At 45.7% G+C, this 24,095-nt stretch overlaps 2 protein-coding genes across 5 annotated transcripts; one reads left to right on the forward strand and one right to left on the reverse strand.

Moving 5' to 3' along the window:
- Positions 1-40: 40 nt before the first annotated feature.
- On the forward strand, positions 41-18,266 carry cc2d2a (coiled-coil and C2 domain containing 2A). 4 transcript variants are annotated; one of them, XM_086116253.1, is made up of 41 exons: positions 41-253; positions 385-469; positions 1,035-1,088; positions 1,191-1,271; positions 1,725-1,845; positions 2,364-2,455; positions 2,532-2,633; positions 2,765-2,848; positions 3,054-3,236; positions 3,413-3,572; positions 4,057-4,193; positions 4,279-4,410; positions 4,895-5,110; positions 5,259-5,365; positions 5,454-5,594; positions 6,012-6,168; positions 6,594-6,859; positions 7,006-7,183; positions 7,648-7,801; positions 8,012-8,159; positions 8,403-8,535; positions 8,620-8,823; positions 9,063-9,155; positions 9,358-9,449; positions 10,438-10,452; positions 11,801-11,968; positions 12,332-12,389; positions 12,467-12,576; positions 12,665-12,761; positions 12,849-12,953; positions 13,550-13,726; positions 14,008-14,022; positions 14,105-14,299; positions 14,737-14,826; positions 14,952-15,065; positions 15,214-15,348; positions 15,541-15,663; positions 15,734-15,792; positions 16,016-16,214; positions 16,433-16,652; positions 18,006-18,266. In XM_086116253.1, the coding sequence occupies exons 1-40, from the start codon at positions 240-242 to the stop codon at positions 16,616-16,618; spliced, it is 4,980 nt and encodes a 1,659-aa protein (XP_085972379.1). In that variant the 5' UTR covers positions 41-239; the 3' UTR covers positions 16,619-16,652; positions 18,006-18,266. The 4 variants fall into 4 exon arrangements, with proteins under 4 accessions (XP_085972379.1, XP_085972382.1, XP_085972381.1 ...); XM_086116256.1 differs by lacking the exon at positions 14,008-14,022; XM_086116255.1 differs by lacking the exon at positions 10,438-10,452.
- On the reverse strand, positions 17,169-23,774 carry fbxl5 (F-box and leucine-rich repeat protein 5). The gene is made up of 11 exons (XM_086116266.1): positions 23,628-23,774; positions 22,730-22,945; positions 22,016-22,111; positions 21,012-21,207; positions 20,752-20,937; positions 20,448-20,573; positions 19,977-20,122; positions 19,318-19,400; positions 18,565-19,107; positions 17,989-18,137; positions 17,169-17,725 (listed from the first exon to the last, which is right to left on the reverse strand). Exons 1-11 carry the CDS (start codon positions 23,772-23,774, stop codon positions 17,649-17,651), a joined length of 1,965 nt encoding a protein of 654 aa, XP_085972392.1. The 3' UTR covers positions 17,169-17,648.
- Positions 23,775-24,095: the final 321 nt, after the last annotated feature.

The following is a 24,095-nucleotide window of genomic DNA, read 5'->3' on the forward strand; positions in this document are numbered from 1 at the left end:
TCATACTGCATAACGTCACACTCTTGTCGGACAACTGAGGGAATTAGTGAAGACACTGAAGAGGTTGCCGTGTTCGATTCAGAATGCCTTGGTTTTAAAAATGTATTTCGGAATTATAGCACGGGAAGCACAAGCGTTTTAAACGAGTCCAGTACACCCACATAAAGGGGTTATAATGGACCAAAAAGTTACGCTGTATTAATCACATTTTTACGTCAGAGAAATCCGCTACGTTCGCCATGGCTTCCCCGAGGTAATGTCGAATAGTTAGCATCTTTGTATCTTAAACCAATTCGGTCAATCCAATGTATTTCCGCATGAAACAGCGACAATAAGGCACGTGGCTAAACTAACGCTAACTATTTTCCATCCCTTCTTTCCTAGCGCCATTCGAGATAAGCTGCGAAAGCAGCGGAGATCCTTGCAAGAAACCCTGGGGAAACTCAAACGTGAGGGCGACGACGAGCAGGTAAAATTACACGAGAAGAGGTTTTCAAATATGACTTGCGTTCTTGTCCGGTTTCCTTTTATTTAGGTTTGAGTTGAAGTATTTTTTGTCCAATGTCAGTTTTTGTCAGAGTTGTTTGTTTCTGCCATGTCTTTGTCTTTTTTTGGTCAGATGTTTGTCCAAATTTTGTCATATTTTAAAAGATTTTATGTATTTAACATTTTTTGTCACATATTTGTGTTGCCATATAATTGTCAGATTTTGTTTGTTTCGTCATCATTTTCTTTTTTTATCAGTGTTTTCTCAGTTGTTGCTTTTTTTCCAACTTGATTTTTGTCAGCTTTGAGTTTTTTGCAGTCATTTTCTTTGGGAGGTGGGAGTTGGGGGGGTTGTCACACTTTTTTGGTCCGTTTTTTTCTCTCATACCACTCCTCTGTTAATATGGTGCCTTGGGAGGAGCAAGGCCTTTGGGGCGGCACCTTAGTGCCTATTATTAAGAGCCAGACCTGAGAACTTTTATTTTACTGAAATGCTCAGGCATGCTTGAGTAAATCGTGTCCAACGTGACTCAACATGTTCTTTCCAGGCTCTGTTTCCGTCCTCCAGGCTGAGTGAAGAGTCGCTACAGACAACAATGAGGGTTGGTGTACAGTACGATTTCCGTATTTTGAACGTCGTTTTCCTTGCAATAATAACTATTTCGTTCGCGTGCTAACTATGCATGTTATGTGTTGTGTTGCAGGATGCTCAAAGCAGCGAGGAAGACCCCGGAGAAACCCTGAAGCAAAAGTTACGGGCCCAGAGACAGATGAGAAGGAAAAGGGTTTGTCACTCAATGTCACAATACTTCCGGGTGGTTAGTTTAGTATGAGTAAAAGTATTAATTTAGTATTAGTAAAAACAAAACAAGACACAGACACCTACAGAGAGCTCGGTCAGTGACCTGAACCAGAAGGAATTGCTTTGTTTTCTCCTGCCAAATGTGCAACTCATTTTAACACCATAACTTATCACGTTAAAACATGAAGCATATCAGTCCAAAATGCGAATTTGATCACATAATTATATGATATTGAGCTGTATTTTTTCTGGTGTGGCAGCTATACACTTCCGAAACATCTGGCAAGTTTTTGCCATCATTTCAGTCTGAGATTGTGTCACTCACTTCTCTGCCATCCGGAAGAATAATCCTGATCTTTACAAATAATAACAAATGGTTTCCAGTCCCAAGTGTAAATAGAACTTACTGGACTTGGAAATTGTGCTTGTGTAATAGCTATTGGAGCAGATTTCCACCCAGGAGTTCCCCGCTGATGACGTGGAGGAGCTTGCCAGCGCTCGGCATCTCAGTGAAGATGAAGGCTCTTCAAAGAGGACCACAGACCTTCAGAGAACGAGTGAGTCCCTTGTCTCCGTCCCCACAAATTCCATGAGAGCTGGGAATAAAAAAAAGGACAATTATACAAGTCAATGAGCAAGTAACTATAACATGTTACTCAGATCAAATTGGACAGCAATAAAAATACCCCAAATGTTGTTCTTTCATTTTGGAATATGCTGACGCTTCCTAAAGTGACCCACAATACACCAAAAAGCAAAAATATTCCAAAGTGGCATTTGTACAAGTGCCACTGAAGCTGTTTCGCGTCAAATTTGACCCATCTCTACTAAAATGGAATTTAGATCTAACAACGTGTGTTAAAACCTGTCTGTGGCATTTTGCATGTGTAAACTGGTGGGCTTTAATTAGGTTGTGATATTAGATTATAATTATTATTTTTTTAAAATATCATCTGCATTTTGCAGATTTTTTCGCTGGCGTGTCTGAACCACATCCCTCGCAATAAATGGGTGTTCACTGTATGTCTCTTTCTAAATGACACTTCTCCCCCCGCCAATGTATTTTATCGTCAAGGCCTTGCCTCCAAAGCCCCGAAGAGTCGCGCCTCGCAGCAGTTTGACCGCTTTGTCACGCGCCGTTTGGAGGAGAAGCTGAGAGCGGCCAGGGTGAGCGTGGAAGAAATCTGGATGTCGTTTGGGCAGGGCAAGAAGGTGTTCATTTGCGTGTTGTCGTGCGCTCCAGTCGCAAGGCGAGAGCCTCCAGCGTCAGGAGGCGTCGGAGGTCGACGCCAGTCGCCTGCGCGGCCTCCGGGACAGAACGACGGTCGCGAGGTCTGACAGAGAGGTGAGTACAGGTGTCAAGATTAATCAACAACGAATCAATCAGGAAAAGAATCTGCAACGATTTGGATAATTGAGTAAATGTTTTGAATGGTGGATAAAGCGCGTGGCTGAAGTTCCTCTTCTGCGTGACAGGCGGATTCGGAGGCCGATTCCAGCGCTCAGCCTGTTCCTCAGGCCGCCAGCTCTCGGGTGAAGTTCCAGGAGAGCATCAAATGCGTAAGGCCGCCACTCTTGACTTGCTTCTTCTGCATTTGGGGCACATTCCAATTTTGTGTGTGACGGCAGCCAAAAACCCCCAAAAACTAACGATTTGACCTACCCCTTTCAATACGTTTGGGCACAGTACACGGACGTACGTATACCATGGGTGAGAGACGCGCCAATTTGTCTCAAACCATTTATTTCTATCCCGATTGAACAGGTGGAAAAGGAGCGGCCAACCACCGAGGAGGCGTACAACTTCTTCACGCTCAACTTTGAGCCAGAGCCCGAGCCGGAGGAGAGCACGAGCGGAAAGAGTCAGAAGCAGAGGAAAACGGGCGAGGATGGCGGCCAAGAACCGGAAGAGGCTGAGGAACACAGCCCCGAACAAAGCCAAGCCCGTGTAAGATGCACTTTGAGAACTTGGGATGGAAATGGATCTTCCGTGTAATTTTACATTTCGACAGCCGTAATATTTTGCTAAATGACTACAACACAACGCAACTGAGCATTTTCCACATATTAGTGAGAAAGTGGTTTGCACGATCCCGTGTTTGTTCTCGCCCCCTCCGCCTTTAGAACGAGGAAGAGCCGCTCATGCAAGACGAGGACGGCAACGTCTTTGTCATCGAGCAAACGTCCAAGGATTTTGTGGAAGTGAAGAGCGCAGAGTACATCGGCCTGCGGGCTCTCGCCCTGCGCCACCGCGCGCTCGTCTACACGCCGAGCTCTCAAACGGGTATGAAAATGGCTTGTTTGTTGCCGTGTTGCACCGCCTCTTTGCGCTTTTTCAATACCGGCATTATTTCACGGTCTTGGTCCTCGTGAAGGCTGCCGATACCAAGCACCGATACTTACATGCACTTAAAGTTGGCGCTACATTGCGGCCTTTTGACACACCAGCGAATGAGAAAGACAATAAGGTCTTTTTTTTTCATCATTATCCATCATTGTGTTAATTGCACAACAAAGGTACCAATGGTATCAGTACTTGGTATCGGTATCAGTGAGTACTCGAGTAAGAATACGTACTGGTATCAGAAAAAAAAATGGTGTTGTAAAAAAAAAATTTAAAAAAATGGTGTTGTACATCCCCACGGTTAATTTGTTCCTTGACGAAGCATGGAGCCGAATTTACTTTTATCATCTGGTTTATAATGAATACAAATAAGACGGTATTGCCTTTAAAAACGTTAAAACGTTTTCCCATCTCCGTGTCATAGTGCCAATCTCAGTGAAACTCCCCGAGAACGTGAGGCCTCGCTATCTGGAGGAGGAGGGTCTTTACGTGGGCGAGCGGCCTACCGTGACGTCCACCAACGAGAACCTTCTGGAGAACCGCATTTTGAAAATGGAGGAGGTGAGGTTGCCAACACGCCTCGCCGCCGCCGTCTTCCTCCAGTTTGTCCTTTTGGCACTTTTTTTTTTTCTGTTATTCCTTTGAGGGAGCCAAATGGTTCGGCGATGACGGCAGGATCATCGCTCTGCCAGATCCCATCAAGGAATCCTCTACCAGGCCGCCGCTCTTCCATTTGGAGGACGACCTGGACGCCGCCCTGCAAACCGTGTACAGGAAGGTCAGCTGTCACCATACATACGTCATCCAAAGTGGGGGTTGTGACATTCCAGGAAGTTTCACAGTTGCAAACCTTTGATCGGAATTCATGGGAATAAACCGGGGCTTTACAAAATTGAAGGTTGTCTCTTAATGGGCTGCCTTTTTTTTTTTTCTTTATTGTGTTACAACGAGCTCTGTGCAGAATGTTTACATTTATGCTTGAATGTGTGTGACTCACTTCACAGTTAATACCTCAAGGCAAGTGTCCCATTTTGGGATATTTCCATAAATTCCGCAGCTTCAAGTCTCAGGAAAATTGACTTAAAATGTTTCACCACCTTCATGCACTGTCATGTCTTTTTTTTTTTTTTTTTTTTTTTGTGGATTTCATTGACAGTCAGAATTAGTGCACCGCAGTCTGGTTCGACAGAATGAATGTACACACGCGTTCCAATCAATTGTTTGACTTTAATTTCCCAATTTTGGCATCGCCGCTTCCTCAGCCGCTCAATTCCAAGCACGTCCAACAGCACAGCACCGACGCGGCAGATGCCGTCGCCGAGGGACGCTACCAGCTGGACGTGGACGTGTCGGGACTCATCTTCGCCCATCACCCGCTCTTCAGTCGCGAGCACGTGCTGGCGTCGCGTCTGGCTCAGCTGTTCGACCAGTACCTCAGTCGACAGCGCAACAACCTCGCGGAGCACCTCACGGACAAGGTCAGGCTGCTACGTTAATATCAGCGGAATATGTGTCATGCTCGGCGGTAGAAAGTGTGAGAAAGGATTTTGAAAAGTCCCGTTAATTGCTTATTGTTGACGGTTAAAATAGAACGGGTTCAGTGATGCATGCGTTGGTGTGCTGCAGTTGAACGGCTTGAGGAACACCATGAGGAACATGCTGGAGATCCACAGCGAGCTGAGCCTCTCCCAGGCCATGCAGCAGAGGATCGTAGAGTACAGCGTGGAGGTCAAGTCAGTGGTCTCGGCTTGCCGTCCCGACCCGATGTCCCCGTTTCCCCGCACAATTTTTCCCACCATCCACGTCCGGATGTCCCGTCAGGAACACGCGTCTACTGCGGGACGGTGAGCAGGAGAAGGACAGGATGCTGCTGAAGAGCTTGATCAAAGTCTGGAAGGAGCTCAAGGCCCTCAGAGAGTTTCAGAAGTTCGCCAACACGCCTTACAAGCTCTATCTGAGACGGTAAGCGTCCCCCCCCCCCCCCCCCGCCCGCTACTCACTCTTGCTTTAACAGGCCAAAACATTAGGTACATCTGTTTTTAAAAACACACACACACACACACACACACAGTCCAGCAGCTGCTGGCCTTTTGTTCTTTAAATTGTACCTTTTTTTTTTTAAATTTGAAAAACCCTTTTTTCTTGAGTACGCCACATGGCGTGTTAAATTATTCAGATATTTTCCCCAGAGCGATATGAGAAGATAAAAAGTGACAATGTCTATATTTCACAATGTCATATTCACGCACGCCTGTCTTATTTCACCGGAATTCAACTTGCAGACATGTTTAAGTGACGGTTATTTGATGTCCAATTCACACAACGCGCTACTAAGTAGTGTGTCCGTACGCTGTGTGTAACTGATGTCGTGGGCCCCAGGGAGAACGTGGACCGCCAGTCGGACGAGCGCCAGTACGAGAGCGACATTTTGTCCGAGGTGTGGGAGCTCGAGGCCGAAGGCGAGGTGGACTACCAGAGCAAGCTGGCCGAGTACAAGAAGCAGCTTGACGAGTGGAAGGCCTGGAAGAGGAAACAGGTGGCCACACATGTGCATGTCTCCGCCGTGATCGTTACGATATCAAATCCAGTGGTATGAGGTCAGGAACAGCAAAGCCTTCTCGGCTTCAGAAGCACTGACTGACATGTACGCGCAAACATTTCGCTTGGCTGAGCTGCTTCCATTTCATCATCTCTGTTGCCTTGCCATTCTCATCTGCCAAATGTCTTTGCAGTTATCACTGCCGGCCCATGTGATTTGAAACCCTTAATTTCAATCTTCCCCTTGCCTTGATGGCCTCTTTCTTTCTGATGCAGGGTTCGTTTGGTCTCTTAATTTAAGTCAAGCAGGAGGGGGTGGTAGGGGAGCAGCAGTAAAACAGGCCAAAATCCCAATGTCAGGCAGTGAGACAGGTGAAGAGACCAGTTGCATACCAATAATGGATCTAACATTGCTCTCTGCAGAAATCCAAGAAGAAGAAGAAGCGAAAGAAGAAGAAAGGACAAACTCAGGATGAAACAGAAGAGGAAGACCAAGAGGTGAGCGAATCCGAGGGGCCCGACGAAGAAGGGCCACCCAAGCCGGAGCCCCCGGAAAAGCTGGACTTTGAGGTCATCGAGCAGCAGGTCCGCGAAAAAGCGTCCAGAATACGCCGCAAGCCGGGCGAGGCCAATTTGATTCCGGAGTTGACTGCTTCTGGAAAGATCTCTGAGGCGGAGCTCTGCCCCAGGTACGAGGACCGCGAGTTTTGCGGTCGTAGGCAAATAACGATTGATGAATTTTGAGTGGGAGAGCTGAACTCTTCTTCTTTACACTGTGTGAGATTAGGGAGGAATCTCATTGATTTTGAACAATGTTCTAATGCCCCTTTCGTAGAGGCGAATTGGCTCGACGAGAGGACGTTGCCAGACGCTCAGTTTTCATCAAGATTCTGTACAATGATAAGGAGGTGTCGCAGACCAACAGCCGCATGCTCACTTCTGACTTCAGAGTGCACTTTGGGGAGATTTTCAACCTGAAGATCGTCAACTGCCCCCGTAGCATTACCTTACAGGTACGGCATGTTTGCTTCATCCACACACGATGGACTAGCTCATGACCTTTTCACCATCACATCACATTTATTTGCACTTTCTTTGCATGCACCGCTCGTAAACAATGCCGGCATATCTCAAGTATTAATGCCTCACCACTGATGCTTGCATTTTAGCCTGTTTTACTGCCGCTTCTCCATTTACGACATCCACTCGATTTAACCTCCTCACCCACATGTTCCACTGGATTCATTTGATTTTTATTATTAATATCGACATTTTTTTAAGGAAATTGAAAAAAAAAATCTTTCGGGTGACACAACCCAAAACACAACAATTTTGGTCATTATTTTCAGGTCAGCGCTAGCCACTTTTTGCTAGTCGCATTTTGCTACCAGGAAATACCCTGTTTCCAAACATGATGACTAGATCTATTTCACAAGCTGTTTGGCATCCACATTATCTGCGTATTTGCGCTGCGCAGGTCTTCGAGGAGGTGGGATCGTCGTGCTTGCTCCTAGCACAAGTCTACGTGCCTGTGCCACATTCCTCGGTGTTGCCGGCCAATGCCTCCATCGAGGAGTTTGAGTTCAGCAGCAACCAGAGAGTGATGTTTGACCACGAGGGCGTGGGCAGTGGTCAGTGTCTCTCTTTTTAAATGTATTTAACCGCAGATCATAATAATACAGTCGATCAAGTTCAATAAAAGAGGGGCGGACCTAAAAAAGTCACTGATGCGCAAACCTCCATCAAGCCCAAAGAATGATAATTTGGTTCCATTTTTTTTCATGCATTGTTTTTTTTTCATATTTGTAATTTCATTTTTGTTTTGATGATGAAATACACAGATGTTCCCCTTTCCTTCACGGCCGAAGGCAGTGACAACGTGATCCTTCTGACCTCTGGCAAGGTGTCGTGCTGCGTTTCATGGGGCGTCGACGAGGACGACGTGCCACTCGCACCTCCCATGTCTCAGCATCCCAGCGTCCTTCACGGGTAGGAGAGCCAATTGTTTAGACTTTTTTTTAATTGCTTTTTGTTCTGCAACATATTGAGGTTATTATAATTAAAGACAACGAATGAAAAAACTAAACTTGAAAGAACATTTTTGTTAACAATAAAAACTCAAATGCTTCAAAAGATGAATCAATAACTGAAACTAATAACTTGCGATTTTACATGTTCCTGTATTGTATACAAGCCAATGATTCGAGCACTTAATGCATTTTTCCCTCACAGTGGCGTGGGTCCTGTTGACGCCATCTCCCACATCGGCTCCTCCGGCGATACGAAAAAAATCAGCGAGTGGGCCATGCAGTCTCGACTGGACCCCAACGATCCCAAAAATGCCTCCATTATGCAGCTGCTTAAAGTATGCACCTTAAAAAACTAAAATAAAATTCAGTCACCACTCAAACGTGTCACATACACGTGTCTTTATTTGTGTGCGCGTCAGGTGGCCAGCAGCGGCGAGGTGACGGCCCCTGACTACTTCCGTCTGGAGCAGCTGCAGGAGGAGTTCAACTTTGCCAGCGACGACGAATTGGCGCAGTCACGGCGCTTCCGCCTGCTGGCGCTCCGGAACCAGGAAGTGCCGGAGTTTCGCAACTACAAGTGCGTCCCCTCTCGCGAGAGAGAGGTCACCGATAAAGTGTTTCAGGTAAATGGCAGACGGGAAAGGACCTGTCACGGCATCAAGAAATGCGTTTTGACATCGGCGGTGTCTCGTAAGCAGCATGAAACATAATTGAAAAAAAATATGCTGAAAAAATATATACCGCTATGTCGTTTTCTAATTTAAAAAGAAACCATTTGTTCGGAAAAAGAGAAGTCCTCTGAAAATTATGGTCTATTCGCTGTGGAAAAGTCCAGTTGTTTTTTTCCTTCTTCCCTTTATAGGACTACGAAAAGAGGCTGAAGGAAGGCGAGATCATCGACACCAAAGAACATCTCGATTCCCATCGAGCCTTGGTTGCCAAGTACCTCCAGAAGGTGATTAAGCAAAGCAATCGGATGTCACTTGCCATCAAATGTTTCAGAGGGTTCTTCGGGTAAATGGCGGCTCATCGTTCAAGCCGCTGCTTGATGTATTGTGGTTGTTTAAAGAATGTGGGGGAGGGGGGAAAAAAACAAGACTTCACATTGTATTCCCTGCAATGAGCGGACGTTCAGAGTGGTGCTTTCCCGCCGACAGATTCGTGAGGCGGTAATCCACAGGTTCCTCCTGGCCAGCCATCACTTCCTGCTGTCCGACATGGTCATCGAGGAGGAGATGCCGTGTTTTGGGTAACTCATTCCAAAAGTGCTCATTCCGCTCAACTGCATTTGCATCATTTTAGCTCATCTCATGTTGTAGACCCTTTCCTCGTGTTTGTAAGCAAAGGCTATATCCAGGTGGCGGAAAAGTAAGCAACCGTCGCTGACTGGAACTGAAAGCCATGACAAAAAGCTTTGGGTTATTTGCAAGGAATTAAAAAATGGGCCTAGAAAAAAAAGCTCAGTTTTTTCCCTCCCAGAGCTGCATGGATAAAATGTTTGGTTGGGCTGTCTGAGTAATTTAGCAAATTTAGCTAGCAGTAATTTAGTAATTTAGCTAGCAGGCTAGCCATGTTTAGCATTCGTTTGAGCATTCCATCTCCCTTCCAAGCAATTTATGTCACTTCACATCTTTTCAAATGGCACTTCAAACAGTTGAACTACAACGGTGGAGAAGAAGGTTCAAATTACAGTTCGCCATTGTTGTTCCTTGGTCAAATGACACAGAAGGGCTCGCTTACTCACGGTGCCACCTGGAAGCACGTCATAGTGAATAGAAACCTTTGATTCTGTTGTGGGTTTCTCATGCATGTCGCATGTCCTCGTAGAGAAAGCACTAACTTCATTTTCTGTCTTGTATTTCCTCTGCATGTCTATTTCTGTAACAAAATCAAAAACACACACAAAAATGAAAAGGGGAGCACATTTGCAAAGAGTGCCAGATCGCCACCTTCGAGATGGCGGTGCATTTTTAGAGCTGAGGAATCCTGAGCCGATAGAAATGACTGGCAGGGCAGAGTTGCTGATGTAAGTACGAGTAACGTGTATCTACGTCTTCGGAAGTGAAACTTTAAGCTTTATTATTTTTTTAATTCTGGGACCAGTCAAGGCGCCGATTAGGAGCAGTTTGCAATCACAAAGGGGTTTGTTTGTTTTTTTCCCCCAATGCTAGTGTCTCTTGATCATGTTTTCTGTTGTACTTATCTCTTTGTTTTCTTCTGCTATGCATGTTTAACAGCGGTGCCGGTCCAGGGTATGTTCAGTATGTTCTTGTTTACCCCCCCCCCCCCCCCCATTCCCCTTTCCCAGCTAGTTAGAACACATAACCCAGCCCAGGAGCTCCCTCCACAGTTTTGCTGAGATTTTTTTCTTAAATGTAACTCCAAATTGTTCAAAAATATGGAAAGATTTGCGTTTTTTCTTACCTTTCCTCCAATCGTGATTCTCATCCCAGTTTCGTTTTGCTTTTAGTTGTGATTGCCATGTATGAAAGCGACAAAACCGAACTGGTTTTGCTAAGCTGAGGATGAAGCAGTTTCCTCCCTCACAATCGTCCTCTAATGTTAATTTGTGCCGGTTTTCATGACAACAGTCGCAACTGAAAAATAGATTGAGCAAGAACCTTTTTGAATTCGGATTCTTTTGGTAGTCCCAACGGTCTTTGTTCATACAAATCCCTGGCGGGGACTGAGCAATGTGAGCAGATAAAATCCTGTTGGCTTTTATATATTTCTGTGAAGACAATTTGTCCTGAAATGTAGATCAGGGGTGTCCAAAGGTTTTCCTCTGAGAGCAGAAGACGGAAAAACGAGAGGATGCCAGAGCCACTCTGATATTCCTCAACTTTATATAAACACACCTAAACCAATCCATCAAGCCGTTAGGTACAACATTTATTTGTCAGCTTTATTTTGAAAGTGGAACCTCGGGTTTTGAATAATCCGTTCCAGCAGATCTGCCTAAAACCGAATCTTACAAAATCCAAATGACAATTTCCCTCCTGGTCTGCTTGGTGACTCTCTTACAAGTTGGGGTCAATATCGGCGAAATACAACCTTGTCAAATGTCAAGTCTTCAAAGTAAAAGCATGTTGGTATCATAACAGTTTCGCTACACTTTGATTATGCACACAGTGGGTTTTCTTTTTCGCAGTCGCCAAAGAGAGTGCGCTCAAACTGTTCTGATACTGGTGTGTCTTTACTTTGAAGGCCTGACTTTTGTCAATTTTAATGTTTGCTTTTATTGAAGTTGGAATTTTGCAGGTTGTGTGACGCCGATGTCGTCCAAGTGTTATGCCAGGTGGCTTCTAATTGCCTTGAGTTGACACTGAAAGCCCGGATTGTGTCATACACTTTACAGAATGCTTCGGATGAACGTGCATCGATTCCGTGTTGTTTATTTGGACGAAAACCGGGAGACATTTTGGACAAAACCGAATCATACGCAAACGAGGGTACACTCAAACAGAGTTTAGTTGCAAGTCGTTTGTTTGCGTCTTAAAAACAAAATGGCCGACGGGCCAGACTTTGGACATCCCTGATGTAGATGAACATAACACCACCACGAGTTTGCTGACTAAATATTTTGTGGGGAACCATCAGGATTTTGGGCCTCAACCTCTTCCACTTGGCTGAGCCCAAGCGTCCTCTGAAGCCTCAGAGGAAGGAGAGGAAGAAGGTGACGGCTCAAAACCTGTCCGACGGAGACATCAAGCTGCTGGTCAACGTCCTGAGGGCGTACGACATCCCCGTGCGCCGCTCGCAGAGCAGGTGAGCGGAAGACCGCCGCACAACTTTGCACTTTGCAAGTGCGCCCATACTTGTTTCCCCAAGTCATCGACGCGCATCTGCATCATCTATTCAGCACTCACTTGAGATCATTTGGCAAAATACCCTCACCCAAAAAAACGGAAAATGCATTCATTCAGCTTTTTACTTACAAGAACTGATGATGTTTGTGAAGTTTGCTGCTGCCATCTAGTGGCAGAGTACCTGAAACTCATTTTCAATTTGAGCGACATAAGCCAAAAAAAAATGATTGCAACAGCGCAAAACTGGGGCACAAGTGATGTCGGGGCGCCACTGTATTCTTCGTTATTTTCTCTGAGATGTAACTTCGTCTTTATATTTTAGTAAAGCAGGACAGTTGCCACAGGGTGCCATCCAGGCCAGTGACTGGCTCATCAGCCAGGTAGGACGGACGGACTCACTGACGGCGGCACGTCAGGCTCAACGACAAGCGACGAGGTGTTTGTGTTGCGGACGCAGGTCCAGGTGAGGCCCTTCGTGGAGGTCTCCTTCCAGCGCAACGTCTTCCAAACGACCACCGCCGACGGGCCCAACCCCTGCTGGAACGAGGAGCTGCAGCTGCCTTTTCGGTAAACCCCAGTCTTGTCTGCTGATGTAAACAGCACAAATTTGAGGATAATAAATGCTCCTTTTAATTTTTCTCCCCCCCCCCCTCAGCGCACCAAACGGGGACTATAGCATCGCTAGCTTGCAGTCGGTCAAGGATGACGTCTTCATTAACATATTTGATGAGGTGGTTCGTGACATCGGCATGGTAAGTTGTTTGTTTTTTTTCCCCCTCCTCGTGTCGTGATGAATGTTGTCAGCTTGGTCGAAATGTGAGCGCTTGTGGTGTACGCAGAGCGACAAAGACAAAGACAAAGGCAAAACGCTGCACACTCGGGTGGAGAAGCACTGGCTGGGCTCCGTCAAGATTCCCTTCAGCACCATCTACGCGCAGTCCAGGGTCAGACACTTTCTTTCATAGGGGAGATGATACTAATCTATACAGTGATACTACTGTACACACACATATATGTATATATATATATATATATATATATATAAAAAATTTTAAGACACAAATATTTGAGAACATCAACATACTGTATTCTGGAAATAAAAACACCAATATCATTGTAAGAATAAGATATTTGAAAGGTAAGCAAATATGACACAAAAATATCCAGAGAGAAAAAAAATGGACAAAATGTTGGATGAAATGTATGCACTTACCACCTGAAAAATCCAAACTGTGGACAAAAATAAGAAGTGATAAATGTTCACATTTCCTTAAAAGAATAAATAAATAAATACACAAAAAAAAAAAGAATAGACTTATGAAGTTACCAAAATATTAGACAAAAATTGTGACAAAAATTAGTTTTCAAAATGGACAGAAAAACACAAACGTTGGAAAAATATTAAAATATTACATGAAGGAAAACTACTGACGTAGCCTCACTCAAGTATTGATTGAAAAATGCAAATGTTTAAAAAGAAATGAACAGATTCACAAATATTAAATGATAATAATACGTACGTGTGCGTGCACGGCGGCAGATCGACGGCACCTTCAAGGTGAACACGCCGGCCGTGCTGCTGGGCTACAGCAAGGAGCGCAGCAGCAGCAACACGGGCGCCTACGAGGCCATGCAGAGCCTGTGCCAGGGAGCCTTCATCACACTCTTCATCACCATCGAGCCTCAGCTGCTGCCCGGCGAATCCATCAGGGAGAAGGTCGGCCTCATGACGTGTCGCCACGACAACAGCCACTAGTATGCATGTGTGACCACGTGGGACCGCCTTTCCTCAAATAGTGGCCACCGACTTGCCCATCTCTAGTTTTGTGCCAATTTTCCTTTTTTATTCTACTTTTCAAAAAAAAAAGCATGTCGTTAACACATTTGTTTGCAATTTATTATTATTTTTTTTAATGGACTCCCTTGTTTTGAATCTTTCCCCAGTAGTCCCCGCACTGTCATTCATTTCTCTCCTTTCTGCTTCTCTGCATGTTCTAGATAAAGCAACTCAAGGTAACCCGTCTGCTAGCGTCGCACGTCAGCCGCTCCTTTCCCGCCTTCCTCTCCTGCCCACCTTTGAATTTCTCCTCTTCAGTTTGACAGCCAAGAGGACGAGCGTCTGCTGCAGGCCGCCGAGCGCTTCGAGCGCGTGGCGGCCGCCGAGTTCCCGGGCCGGCCGTGCACGACCACCGTGGTGGACCTCAACGGCAAGACGGTCTTCATCACGCGCTACATACGACCGCTCAACCCGCCGCAGGAATTGTTGGCCGAAGAACCTCAGGAGGCCACGGTGAGACTTTGCGGTTCAAGCACTCGAAAGTTTGTTCTAGTCGACTACAAAAAAATGGTGCCGTTATTGATGGTACCATGTACGGATTATGAATGCCATTTACCCGTAAGAGCCTCTTTTTAAATGACTGTGTGTCCTGTCGTGTTCATGGCTTGGGTGTGTGCCTTTAAGGGGCGTGGCCTAGTGAATGACATCAGAAACTTGAGTCAGTGAGTCCATTCTGAGCATTTGTGCCTAGAGGAGCTCCCTGCGAGTGTTGTCATTTTCTATATGGGTGTTGAATTGTTGATCTCATTCAATCATTCGGAAACTTCAAGCTCCAAAAGTTCACTGAGGTGGCACAAAGCAAAAATCGGACCAAGTGACAACTTTCTAGCCCCAGAGAACTTGAATGTCTCAGCAGCACTTTGTGAGTCACACGTTTTCTCTCCACGCAGGCCCAGGTGGCGCGCTTTGTGTCGCTCATTCCGTCTCTACCGGACAGAGTGTCCTTCGCTGGCATCTGTGACCTGTGGAGCACCTGTGATGTCAGTATCATGTCCTCGAGACTTGACTGTGTGTGTGTGTGTGTGCGTGCGCGTGCGCGCGCACGTGTATATGTAGACGCTTTCTTGGACCATATCAAGGAATTATTTTGGATACTTCTTTCCAGCAATTCCTGACGTTGATCGCTGGAGATGAAGAGGAACACGCCGTGTTGTTGTGCAACTACTTCCTGTTCCTGGGCAAGAAGGCCTGGCTCGTTATTGGCACTGCCATACCGGAGGTTAGGCAGCCATTTTGTGTATGCGGTGCCACATCAATTTGATTTAAAAAACAAACAAAAAACACCTTGTTCTTTGTCGGCGAAGTGACCATGTGAAGCGATTTTGCGTCCGTCCGGCTGCTTTTCAAAGGTTGTTTTGTGTTGGCAGGGCTCCAGCGCCTACGTGCTGACGCTGGAACAGGGCCGCTACCTGATCTGGAACCCCGGCAGCGGGCAATACTACGGACAGTACGACACCTTCTGCCCCCTGCAGGCTGTCGGCTGCCTGGTCAATGCCGACAACGTCAGTCAAGAACCGCTTGCAACAGTCGTTTTGTAAAAACACACCAAAAAAGTATTCCAAAAAAATATAACAGCTGAATGACGGTTGTTGTTTTTAATTTGAACATTTCCGGAAGGATTACTGTAATTTCCCCCAATTGAAGACACCACCTAATACAATTAAAATAAGATGTAAGTTGTTTGTTTGTGGCAGGTGTGGTTCAACATTCAAGAGCACACGTCCCCCATGAGGATAAGCTTCGACGTGAGCCGAGCCAATGGCTGGAGGCCCTTTTTTACACGCTCCTTCGCCCATCCCGGACTCTCCAGCGTGCAGGTGACTACACCGCACTTGTTTGTACGCACAGCTGGCGATTATTTCATCATACATGTGCTTTTGTGCGCAGCCAGAAGAGCTGGTATACCGACACTCGGACAAAGCAACCGCAGTCGAACTTCAAGAGAGGTGAGCGAATCCCATTGTCAGGGGAAAAAGTATTTTGGGGGTCTTTTCAATCTTATTGTTTTCAATATATTAATTGTCATGTTAAAAAAAATTTTTTTTATTGTTTTTAGTATTTTGCTGGTCATAGCGAAAATATTGTCATTCATTTAATTCTAATGTAGCTGTCCTGTTTGGGTAGTTTCAAAGCTCTCTATTTGAAAGAGTGGAATTGTTGTCGCGTCAGGCTGGAGAAGCTGCTGCGCGACAAGCTGATGCAGTGGCGCCCCCACCGCCCCACCCGCTGGAACCGCTACTGCACCAGCGCCCTCAAGCACTTCCTACCCAGTCTGGAGCAGGGCGCCAGCGGCCCAGGCGGCAACGCCGGACGCGATCTGGCGGAGGGTCACCGCCACGAGCTGCAGAACCTGCTGGGTGACAACCGGGTGAGCGGCGACAACAACAAAAGGAGTTTTAAGTTCTGCCGATATTTATTCATTCATTTATTTATTTTACATGTATTTTTTTTCAGGACGCTGCCAATTCTAATACTTGGCAGAATAAAATTCTGATAACTGACTGAGACGATTAAATAAAAATAGATATATTCATGTTTGGTGTGGCTCCTTCATGGGGTCTGACGCTTCATTTACCCCCCTGCCAGATTTCGGGGTTCCCACTGCACATGGCTTTCTCGGAAATGGGCCCCGTGGTGGAGGCGGTGCACAGCACGGGGGTGCACACCATTCAGACAGCCAACGTGGAATTCGCCTTGGCCGTCTACGTCCACCCTTACCCCAACAACGTACTCTCTGTCTGGGTGTACCTCGCTTCTCTTGTGCGTGCCTGACGCGCACACAAACAAGCAAGAAATTTTTGTACAGGTAAGTGTCAGCATCCGTGGCTGACTCAGCGTATCTTGAGTGACGCTCCACCTCGGTTCAACGTCGTTGTTTACCCGATGATACAAAAACATCTTTGAAAGAAACAATGTGAAATATTACAACTTTTTTAGGTTAACTTTAAAATCTATTTTAATATGTCAGACTGCAAAATACGAAATATAACAGCTTCTTTCCACCTATTACAACTTCACTTTTGTATCATGAGGTGAAAATCGCACAAAAAGCTGATTTTCAATAAATGCCACAAGAGGTCAGCATTTCTCTCTTCGTACGAGGGTCAAATCTCACCTTTATGCCATTGAATCTGGATGACGTCATTGTGCCAAAAAGAGCTGAAATGAATTGAGCTCCACTTTTCTTAACTCGCGCCATCGCGTGATGCTGAGTATTGCCGAGTTAAGTTTCCAGCTTGTGGACTTCACCAGTAAAATTTACCTTCTTGACGAAGTAAAATTCTACCCATGCAAAGTGTTTTACAGAAGAAAAAAAAAGATACTGATTCAGATTGTTTTTATGAAGGATCACCTGAATATATTAATTTTCTAACTGGCATATAAACATGTTGATATATGTTTGATATACAAGCATCTTCTGCATAGCCTGTAAACTTCAATTGAGTGTTGCAAGCATGTTTATAAGATTTCACGTTTTTTTTTTTTTGTCATCGGGTAACTTTTATTTCTCTTATCAAATGACAACCTTACTCACTGCTGTTCCTTTTCAATGAGTGACAGTGTTTCTAATCTGCTCCGAAACCCTTTTGTCGGGGGAGTCAAAATAAAAAACACCAAACTCATCACACATTGGGGAAAGTTGGATGTTGTTAAGTTGAAAGAGTGGCTCTCGAAACAAATGGTCCTTGGAGTGTACACGGAGCAACGATGTCATAACAGTTTCACACAGCAACGTACAGCAAGTGACATCCAGTTGGATAAAGTGCAATTAGAGAGGGAGGGGCGGGGGCTAAAGTTGCTGTCACTCTCCGGAGCGACAGCACGCCCTGAATCCGCACTGCAGGTTCTGGCATCCGCTTGCCGTGTCTGCATATGGACCTGACCACACAAATGGGGGGAATAGATGATGTAATATGCAGAAAATAAAAAAACACTACTCGTGAGTAGGGAGTAAGTGATGGTTGTTTTTTTTTTTTTTTTTGTTTTGGTAACACAAAACCCCAACTTCTTAAAACGAGTTCTCCATCTTTTTTTCTCATAATAGAAATATTTTCGAAAGATGACTTATTCTTGTATTTGGACTTTAACAAACTTTCCTGTCATGTTAATTACAGCTTGAAACGTTCTATGTGGTTCCCTACCGTTGATGTTGTCGCAGTAGTAGAAATGTTCGTCGTTGAGGGCAGGGCAAGCCGACACCAGCTGGTGAAGCCCCGCCTCCGTGACCGACAGGCAGCCCGACAGGTTGAGATGCTCCAGAACCGGAAGGCCTCCCAGCTCAGACATGGCCCTCAAACACACAAAGGCAAGAACAACACTGAAAAACACTGTTTTGTTTTGTATGCTTTTCAGAGGAGCAAAAAAAAAAAGGTTATGGTCTCCCCACCCCAACCCGATAAAAGTTGAAGCTTTGCCGTAATTTATTTTTTTTTAACAGTCAACTACTGTATGCCATCATTTGTTGACTCTCAAATCACTCCGCAGGCCAGGTCCCGGCTTTTAAAGCCACACACATTTAAAGTCGCAGATACGAGAAGTGTGGCATGTGACGATGGTGCCCCCATGTGAAAAATAATCCTACCTGTACCTCAAATGCACATTTTGCTATTTGATAATAAATTTCTAAAAATATTAGGATTTATCTGATTAATCCATGACATAATCAGGAGACTCATCATTTCTAAAAAAAAAAAGAAACTTAATCGAGGCAGCCCTACCTGAGTCCCATATCTGTGACCTGGTAACATCCGGACAAGCTGAGAAAGTTGAGCACGCGCCTGGCGCCCGACTTAGTCCTGTTGACGGGGCATTTAGTGTCCACTGGCGAGTGGCGGCTGTGAGTCCAGAGGGCTTCGCCGCTGTCACCGTCGCAGCAGGCGGCGTGAGCGCAAAATCTGTCCGCCGACACGGCGTAGTGCAAAATTGCGGCGTCGGGGCCAGTCCTGCGGCCCCGACTGCAGCAGCACAGGCTCCCCACCAGTTGAGTCTCCACCAAGCGCTTCTCCACCTCGTCGCAGCCTCGCCGCGTCCACTCCGCCGAGTCCTCGATGTCGGCCGGCACCCAGGCGGGCCTCCAGCCTCCGGCCCCTTGCTTCAAGATGACGGCCCGCTGCCGCCGTTGGCGGCGGCGCCGCGACGACCACGGGGCGTTGAGGTCCCCCAACGCCAGAGAGAGTCTCTTCAGGGCATGGTCCGTGATCTTGTCGCAACCCGACAGGTCCAGGTGCTCCAGAGAAGCGCAGGCGCCCACGTATGACCAGCTGAGGACAATGTGGGAAAGCGTTAAGCCTCCACGCACACCAAAGGTCTGTTCATACGGTACTACCGTCAAAATTTTCACTGAAAGTAATACGCTTCCATACCACTGCATTTCAATGAACCGCAAAAACATGGCACGATTGTCAAGAACAAAGCGGATGGCCCAAGCGAGTGTTGTGCGGTTCAGGTGTGACTTGATCTTTTAAGTTTACCTGTCAAAAGCAAAATCGGTGACGTCCGTCTGCATCAGGTCCAGATAAGTCACGTTAGGACACAGACTGAGGATCTGACGGACCTGGGCAACAACACGCCGCTTAGCATACTCGTCACACAAACGCAGCGTACATCCGGTCATGCACACGAGTACAAACACACGATTAGGGTCTTTTTCGGGATACTCTCCTCCCCACTACTTTTTCATCGAATATATTTCGCTACCTCTTCCCATGCAGGGTTTTTTTTCCCAGCCGTATTTCATTTAATATTTGTCTTTGTTTGTAATACTACATTATTTTTCTTTTAATAGCTGTGTGGCATTTATCTTCAAATATTTACGTATTTTTTCCAAACTACAGTACTTGCCTATTTTTCATCTCATTTTAGTTTTCAAGTTGTTTTCAAGATGTTGAAGTGATCTAATTGTGGCTTTTTTTCCCCATAACATTGTATTCCCATTTATTCTTTTAATAGTTGTAAAATAGCTTTACTATTTTATAAAACTTGTGTACTCGTTCAGAATTTTTAGGTACCCCCCCCCCCAATATTTGTTTAATTTTTGATGAATGTCTGCGTATTGATTTTTGGAAATCATCATCTAATACTACACAGCAATTTTCTTTTCTCTCAAATATTTGTGCGCGCACATACGCACCATTTTGCTGGACACGGTGGAGCCGTAGGCCAGCACCAGCGACTTGACGTGCGGGCCCACGACCGGGAGAAGGTTCTGGATGATTCCGTTCAAGAGTCTCTTCTCACGCTGGGCCGTGCTGATGGCCAACGAGTCGCCGCACTCGTCTTGAGACGCAAAGCACCGCGCGTGTGACGGCATTTAAATCAGAATCACAACAGTCATGCCCGATGGCTCACAAAACAGTGCTGCCTTGACTTACGAATGCCCCAAATGACGCCCTTTTTACAGAACCGTCACCCAATCGTCTTGTTTTGTTTTTCTGCTTTGGTGCTTTTTTTTTTTTTGTGGAGCTGCAGTAGATGAACAGTGCTCATCTTTATTCATTTCTAAATGAGAAAAACGATCCGCGTTTTGGTGAAGGAAGGCGTTCATCTCTTAAGTCAAGCTATCACCGTATATCGTCATGACTGAAAATAACGGCAAGGTCACCAGATTCATCAATGTCGGCGTCCTCATCCCACTCCAGGTACGCACGCACTTCCTTCTCCCGACTCCTCAGCCAGCCGTCATCCGGTTCCTGGTCAGAATCGCCAGGGGGGCTGTTGTAGTAGTCACCTTAACACACACGCATACGTACACCACCGTTACATGTACTAGTCCGGTGAAAACGGTTCTTGAAAAATTAAGTCTCAAATGAAGTCTTTTCGAGAGACATTATGACCGTCATCTTGGAAACGCTCTCTTATTTCCCCCCAACAGAGACAATATGTACTTCTGAGACGGCATCGACTACCTCTGGCCCAGCGTACGGGGTAAAGGTGCCTCCACAGAGACCCGGTCTTGGCCAGCTCAGACCAGGAGGCGCACACTTGGCTGCAGCGACAAAGATCCGGAGGGCCTAAATAGCCCAAGATCCTCAAGATGACTTCAGCCGGAAGTTGGGAGACGTGCATGGAACAAGCCCCGTCATGCTCCACTTCTGTGGGAAGGCCAGCTGTAAATATAATTTTGCTCCGCTGCTGTTAAAAGAGTTTGAAACATTGCGCAGCTAACCGTAGTCGGTTTTCTCATGGTCTGCGTATTTGAAGGCCTTCTGTAGCTCCTCGGCGTGGCTCCACAGCCTGAAGCCTTTGAGGACGTCGGCGGCGCAGTTCCATGGCTGCTGAGTGCAGTGTTGCGCCATCACCTGCTTCTTGATGGCCTTCAGCTCCTCGTAGGTGAAATGCTGCATGAGCATGGGCTGAAACACCTGCAACGCATTTTTTGTAAATCGACCAGCCATTCGAACAACGCCGTGACCAAAACCCCCCAAAAAGAAATGGAAACATGAGTATTTGCGTGTTATTGAAGTCGGTATGTGAGCTTAGCCTCACGTGAAGGTGGGTTGTTCGCATTGAAGAATTCACAGACCGAATGCAGTCTATGTAACATGAATTCGTGATTTCACAAGCTAGATGCGCGGCATTGTGATTTATGTCGGCATCTCCTGGCATCTGTAGGCAGGTTGTCTTCGAGCGAGTCTCAAGTGCTTTTGATGATTTTCCGACCTAAGAGGCGCACCTAAAAGCCTTCCATTTTCTGAAAAGCTCACAGCACGCCTTAAAAGCCGATGCGCCTTGTGTATGGTCATGACGGTAATATTTCGACCCCAAAATGGCTCCTTGCTCGAGATCATGCAGAGTTCAAACTTCAGGCGATCGGTTACGCAGTTGAACACGGAAATAGAGCAGCGGCAAGAGAGTTCAACGTTAACGAGTCAATGTTATAACTTGCTGTTGGTTAAGTGAACCGTGTCGCTGCTTTATTAAATACGTTTTACTGACATCTGATCGTTCTCTTGGTGTTTCCTTGGGCGTAGCTCCATCTAGTGGAAGCATTGTAGATTGCGTCTTAGAACGCGGTTCGCCCAATGTATGAAAAAAATGACGAAATAGGCCATTTATTGAAGGTGCGCCTTTTACAAGCTGTAAAACTATTGATCTCCAAATTTAAAAGAAAAATAAAAAATACAGAGAGAGAGAGAGAAAATCTGAGAACACAAGGGTTCGGTGGTCTACCTCTTCCTCCTCCTTCATGTGGGGCAGGAAGTCCTGAGTGAAAGCCTCCAGTCGCTCCTTCAGCTGCTGGGCATAGTTGAGCTGCTCGTACTCGCTCTGTGAACACAGCAAACATTGAGCGAATGGCTTCACTGGCACCGTTGAGAGTTTTAACCCCTCAATGTTTTCTTTCACTTTCGGAATCAATGCCGTGATAACGATTAGACACCGATAAGATCACACGTCATGCAAGGAGTCAGCACATTTGACATGGGAAATAATCACCCATGAAATAATCATGGGTGTGTGCCACAAGGTGACAGGCCAAAGTCAACACACACCTGAACTGTTTGCCAGCCAAATGCATCAAATTCCTTCTAAAAAAACATCCAATTCTCATCGTTTCTAGTTAATTTACTGTACATGTAAGACCCCATTTTTCATTTGAATCTACACCTTTTTTCCTCATAAAATTTTACATCTGCTACCTTAATTATATATATATATTTTTTGGGCCTAAAATGACCTTTTCCCGTGTAAGATAAGAAATGATTACCGGTACATAAAAGCTGTTTCTCTGTCATTTTTAACTTTTTTTCCACACAAAAATATTTCCCCATAAAAATTATTCATTTATTCTCGGAAACACTGTACGCAGTTTGACTATTTTTTAAAAAGATGCTCAGAGGGCTTTTTTCCCCCCCCCCCAAGAAAGCATCGCGACAGCGGGCCGACCTTGACGTTGTGCAGGCCCTTCTCGAGGAGCAGCAGCATGTCGGAGAGTTTGTTGTCCGAGTGCATATTGTAGACGGTGCAGCAGCGCTCTTCCAGCAGGCTGATGATGTACTCGTTCTCGATCTGCTCGTGCATCTTGAACTCCTTGAAGGTGGCCAGCAGCGACTTGAGGAAGGAGCGGAAATCGCTGATGTTGGAGAAGTTGGTCTCTGACAGCTGCCAATCAAAAACAACATATGTCAAACTCAGAAGGCAAAACACGTGTTGTAGGCAAAAGGCTTCAATTCCGTTTTCTAAAAAAATGTTTCATACCGTTCATGTTTGATTTGGGAGGGAAAGCTCATTCTTCAGTTTTTTCTCTAGGAAATTACATATAGCTCCATCTTTTTTTGCAAATAAAGGGACTTAAATTTGGTTTATAAAAACAACGTGTTTTAAAAGTATTCGTTTCGAAACAAAAAACGATTTCCACAGTCACAACTTTTTCTTCATAAAGTTATTGTAAACATCAAAAAAACTTTTCGTTTCATTTTGTGGAGGTGGAAGTCCAGAGTTGCAACATTTTTATTGTTTTCTTATCGACGTCATACGCAGCAGCAACACCCCTCTTTCACAAACGCTAGTTAGCGTGATAAGCTCACGCTACGGAGCATTACCGTCCTTGTAAGTGCCATTTATATTTGCAAATTTGCAGAAATTCATTCTGATTACGCGCAAACGGAAATAAATCCGCAGCTGTGTTGTAGTAAAAAAAAAAGAAAGCCTGTTGCGTAATCACGTAGCTAGCCGCCAGTCCCAGCTAACGCGAGCGAGCGTCGTCGTATTTGGGGGCCAACGTTGTCGCGATAGGCGTTGTAAAGAAGATATTTGGAGCACAAACACTCCCTCGCACACTTACTTTTTCGGAATAAAGGCCCACCAGCTGCTTCATTCGCCAGTGCGGGCCCGTGAAGACGTCCACCTCGTCCGGAAAGGGAGCCATGTTGAGCAGACTGGAAGATGAGTATTCACTAGCGCCGTTAGCATTAGCATCGAGATCTTGCATAGTCGTCGTCGTCACTCGACGGGTGACGTCTTCTTTGGTCGTCAGGGGGAGTTGTTGCGTTGTTTGTTCTGATTTGCCAACTCCAATTTCTTAAAGCCGAATCATTTGTTGAATATATTTCGGGATTTCTGTCTTTCACCTGATCAGCATTTACACTGTAAAATCTGTTGTTACATACGAGTTAACGAAATGACAGTAATCGTCCACGTAACGGCAATTCGCAGGGTCATCAGGGCCAACAAAGCACTGACTGACCTACATTTCCACGTTGGAAAATGTGAGGAAACTCCAGCCTAAATTCTAACATGTTTTAAATGAGAT

The sequence above is a fragment of the Hippocampus guttulatus genome, chromosome 7 (assembly GCF_054856545.1).
Source record: "Hippocampus guttulatus isolate MCC_2025c chromosome 7, RoL_Hgut_1.0, whole genome shotgun sequence".
In the NCBI taxonomy this organism is placed as follows: Eukaryota; Metazoa; Chordata; class Actinopteri; order Syngnathiformes; family Syngnathidae; genus Hippocampus; species Hippocampus guttulatus.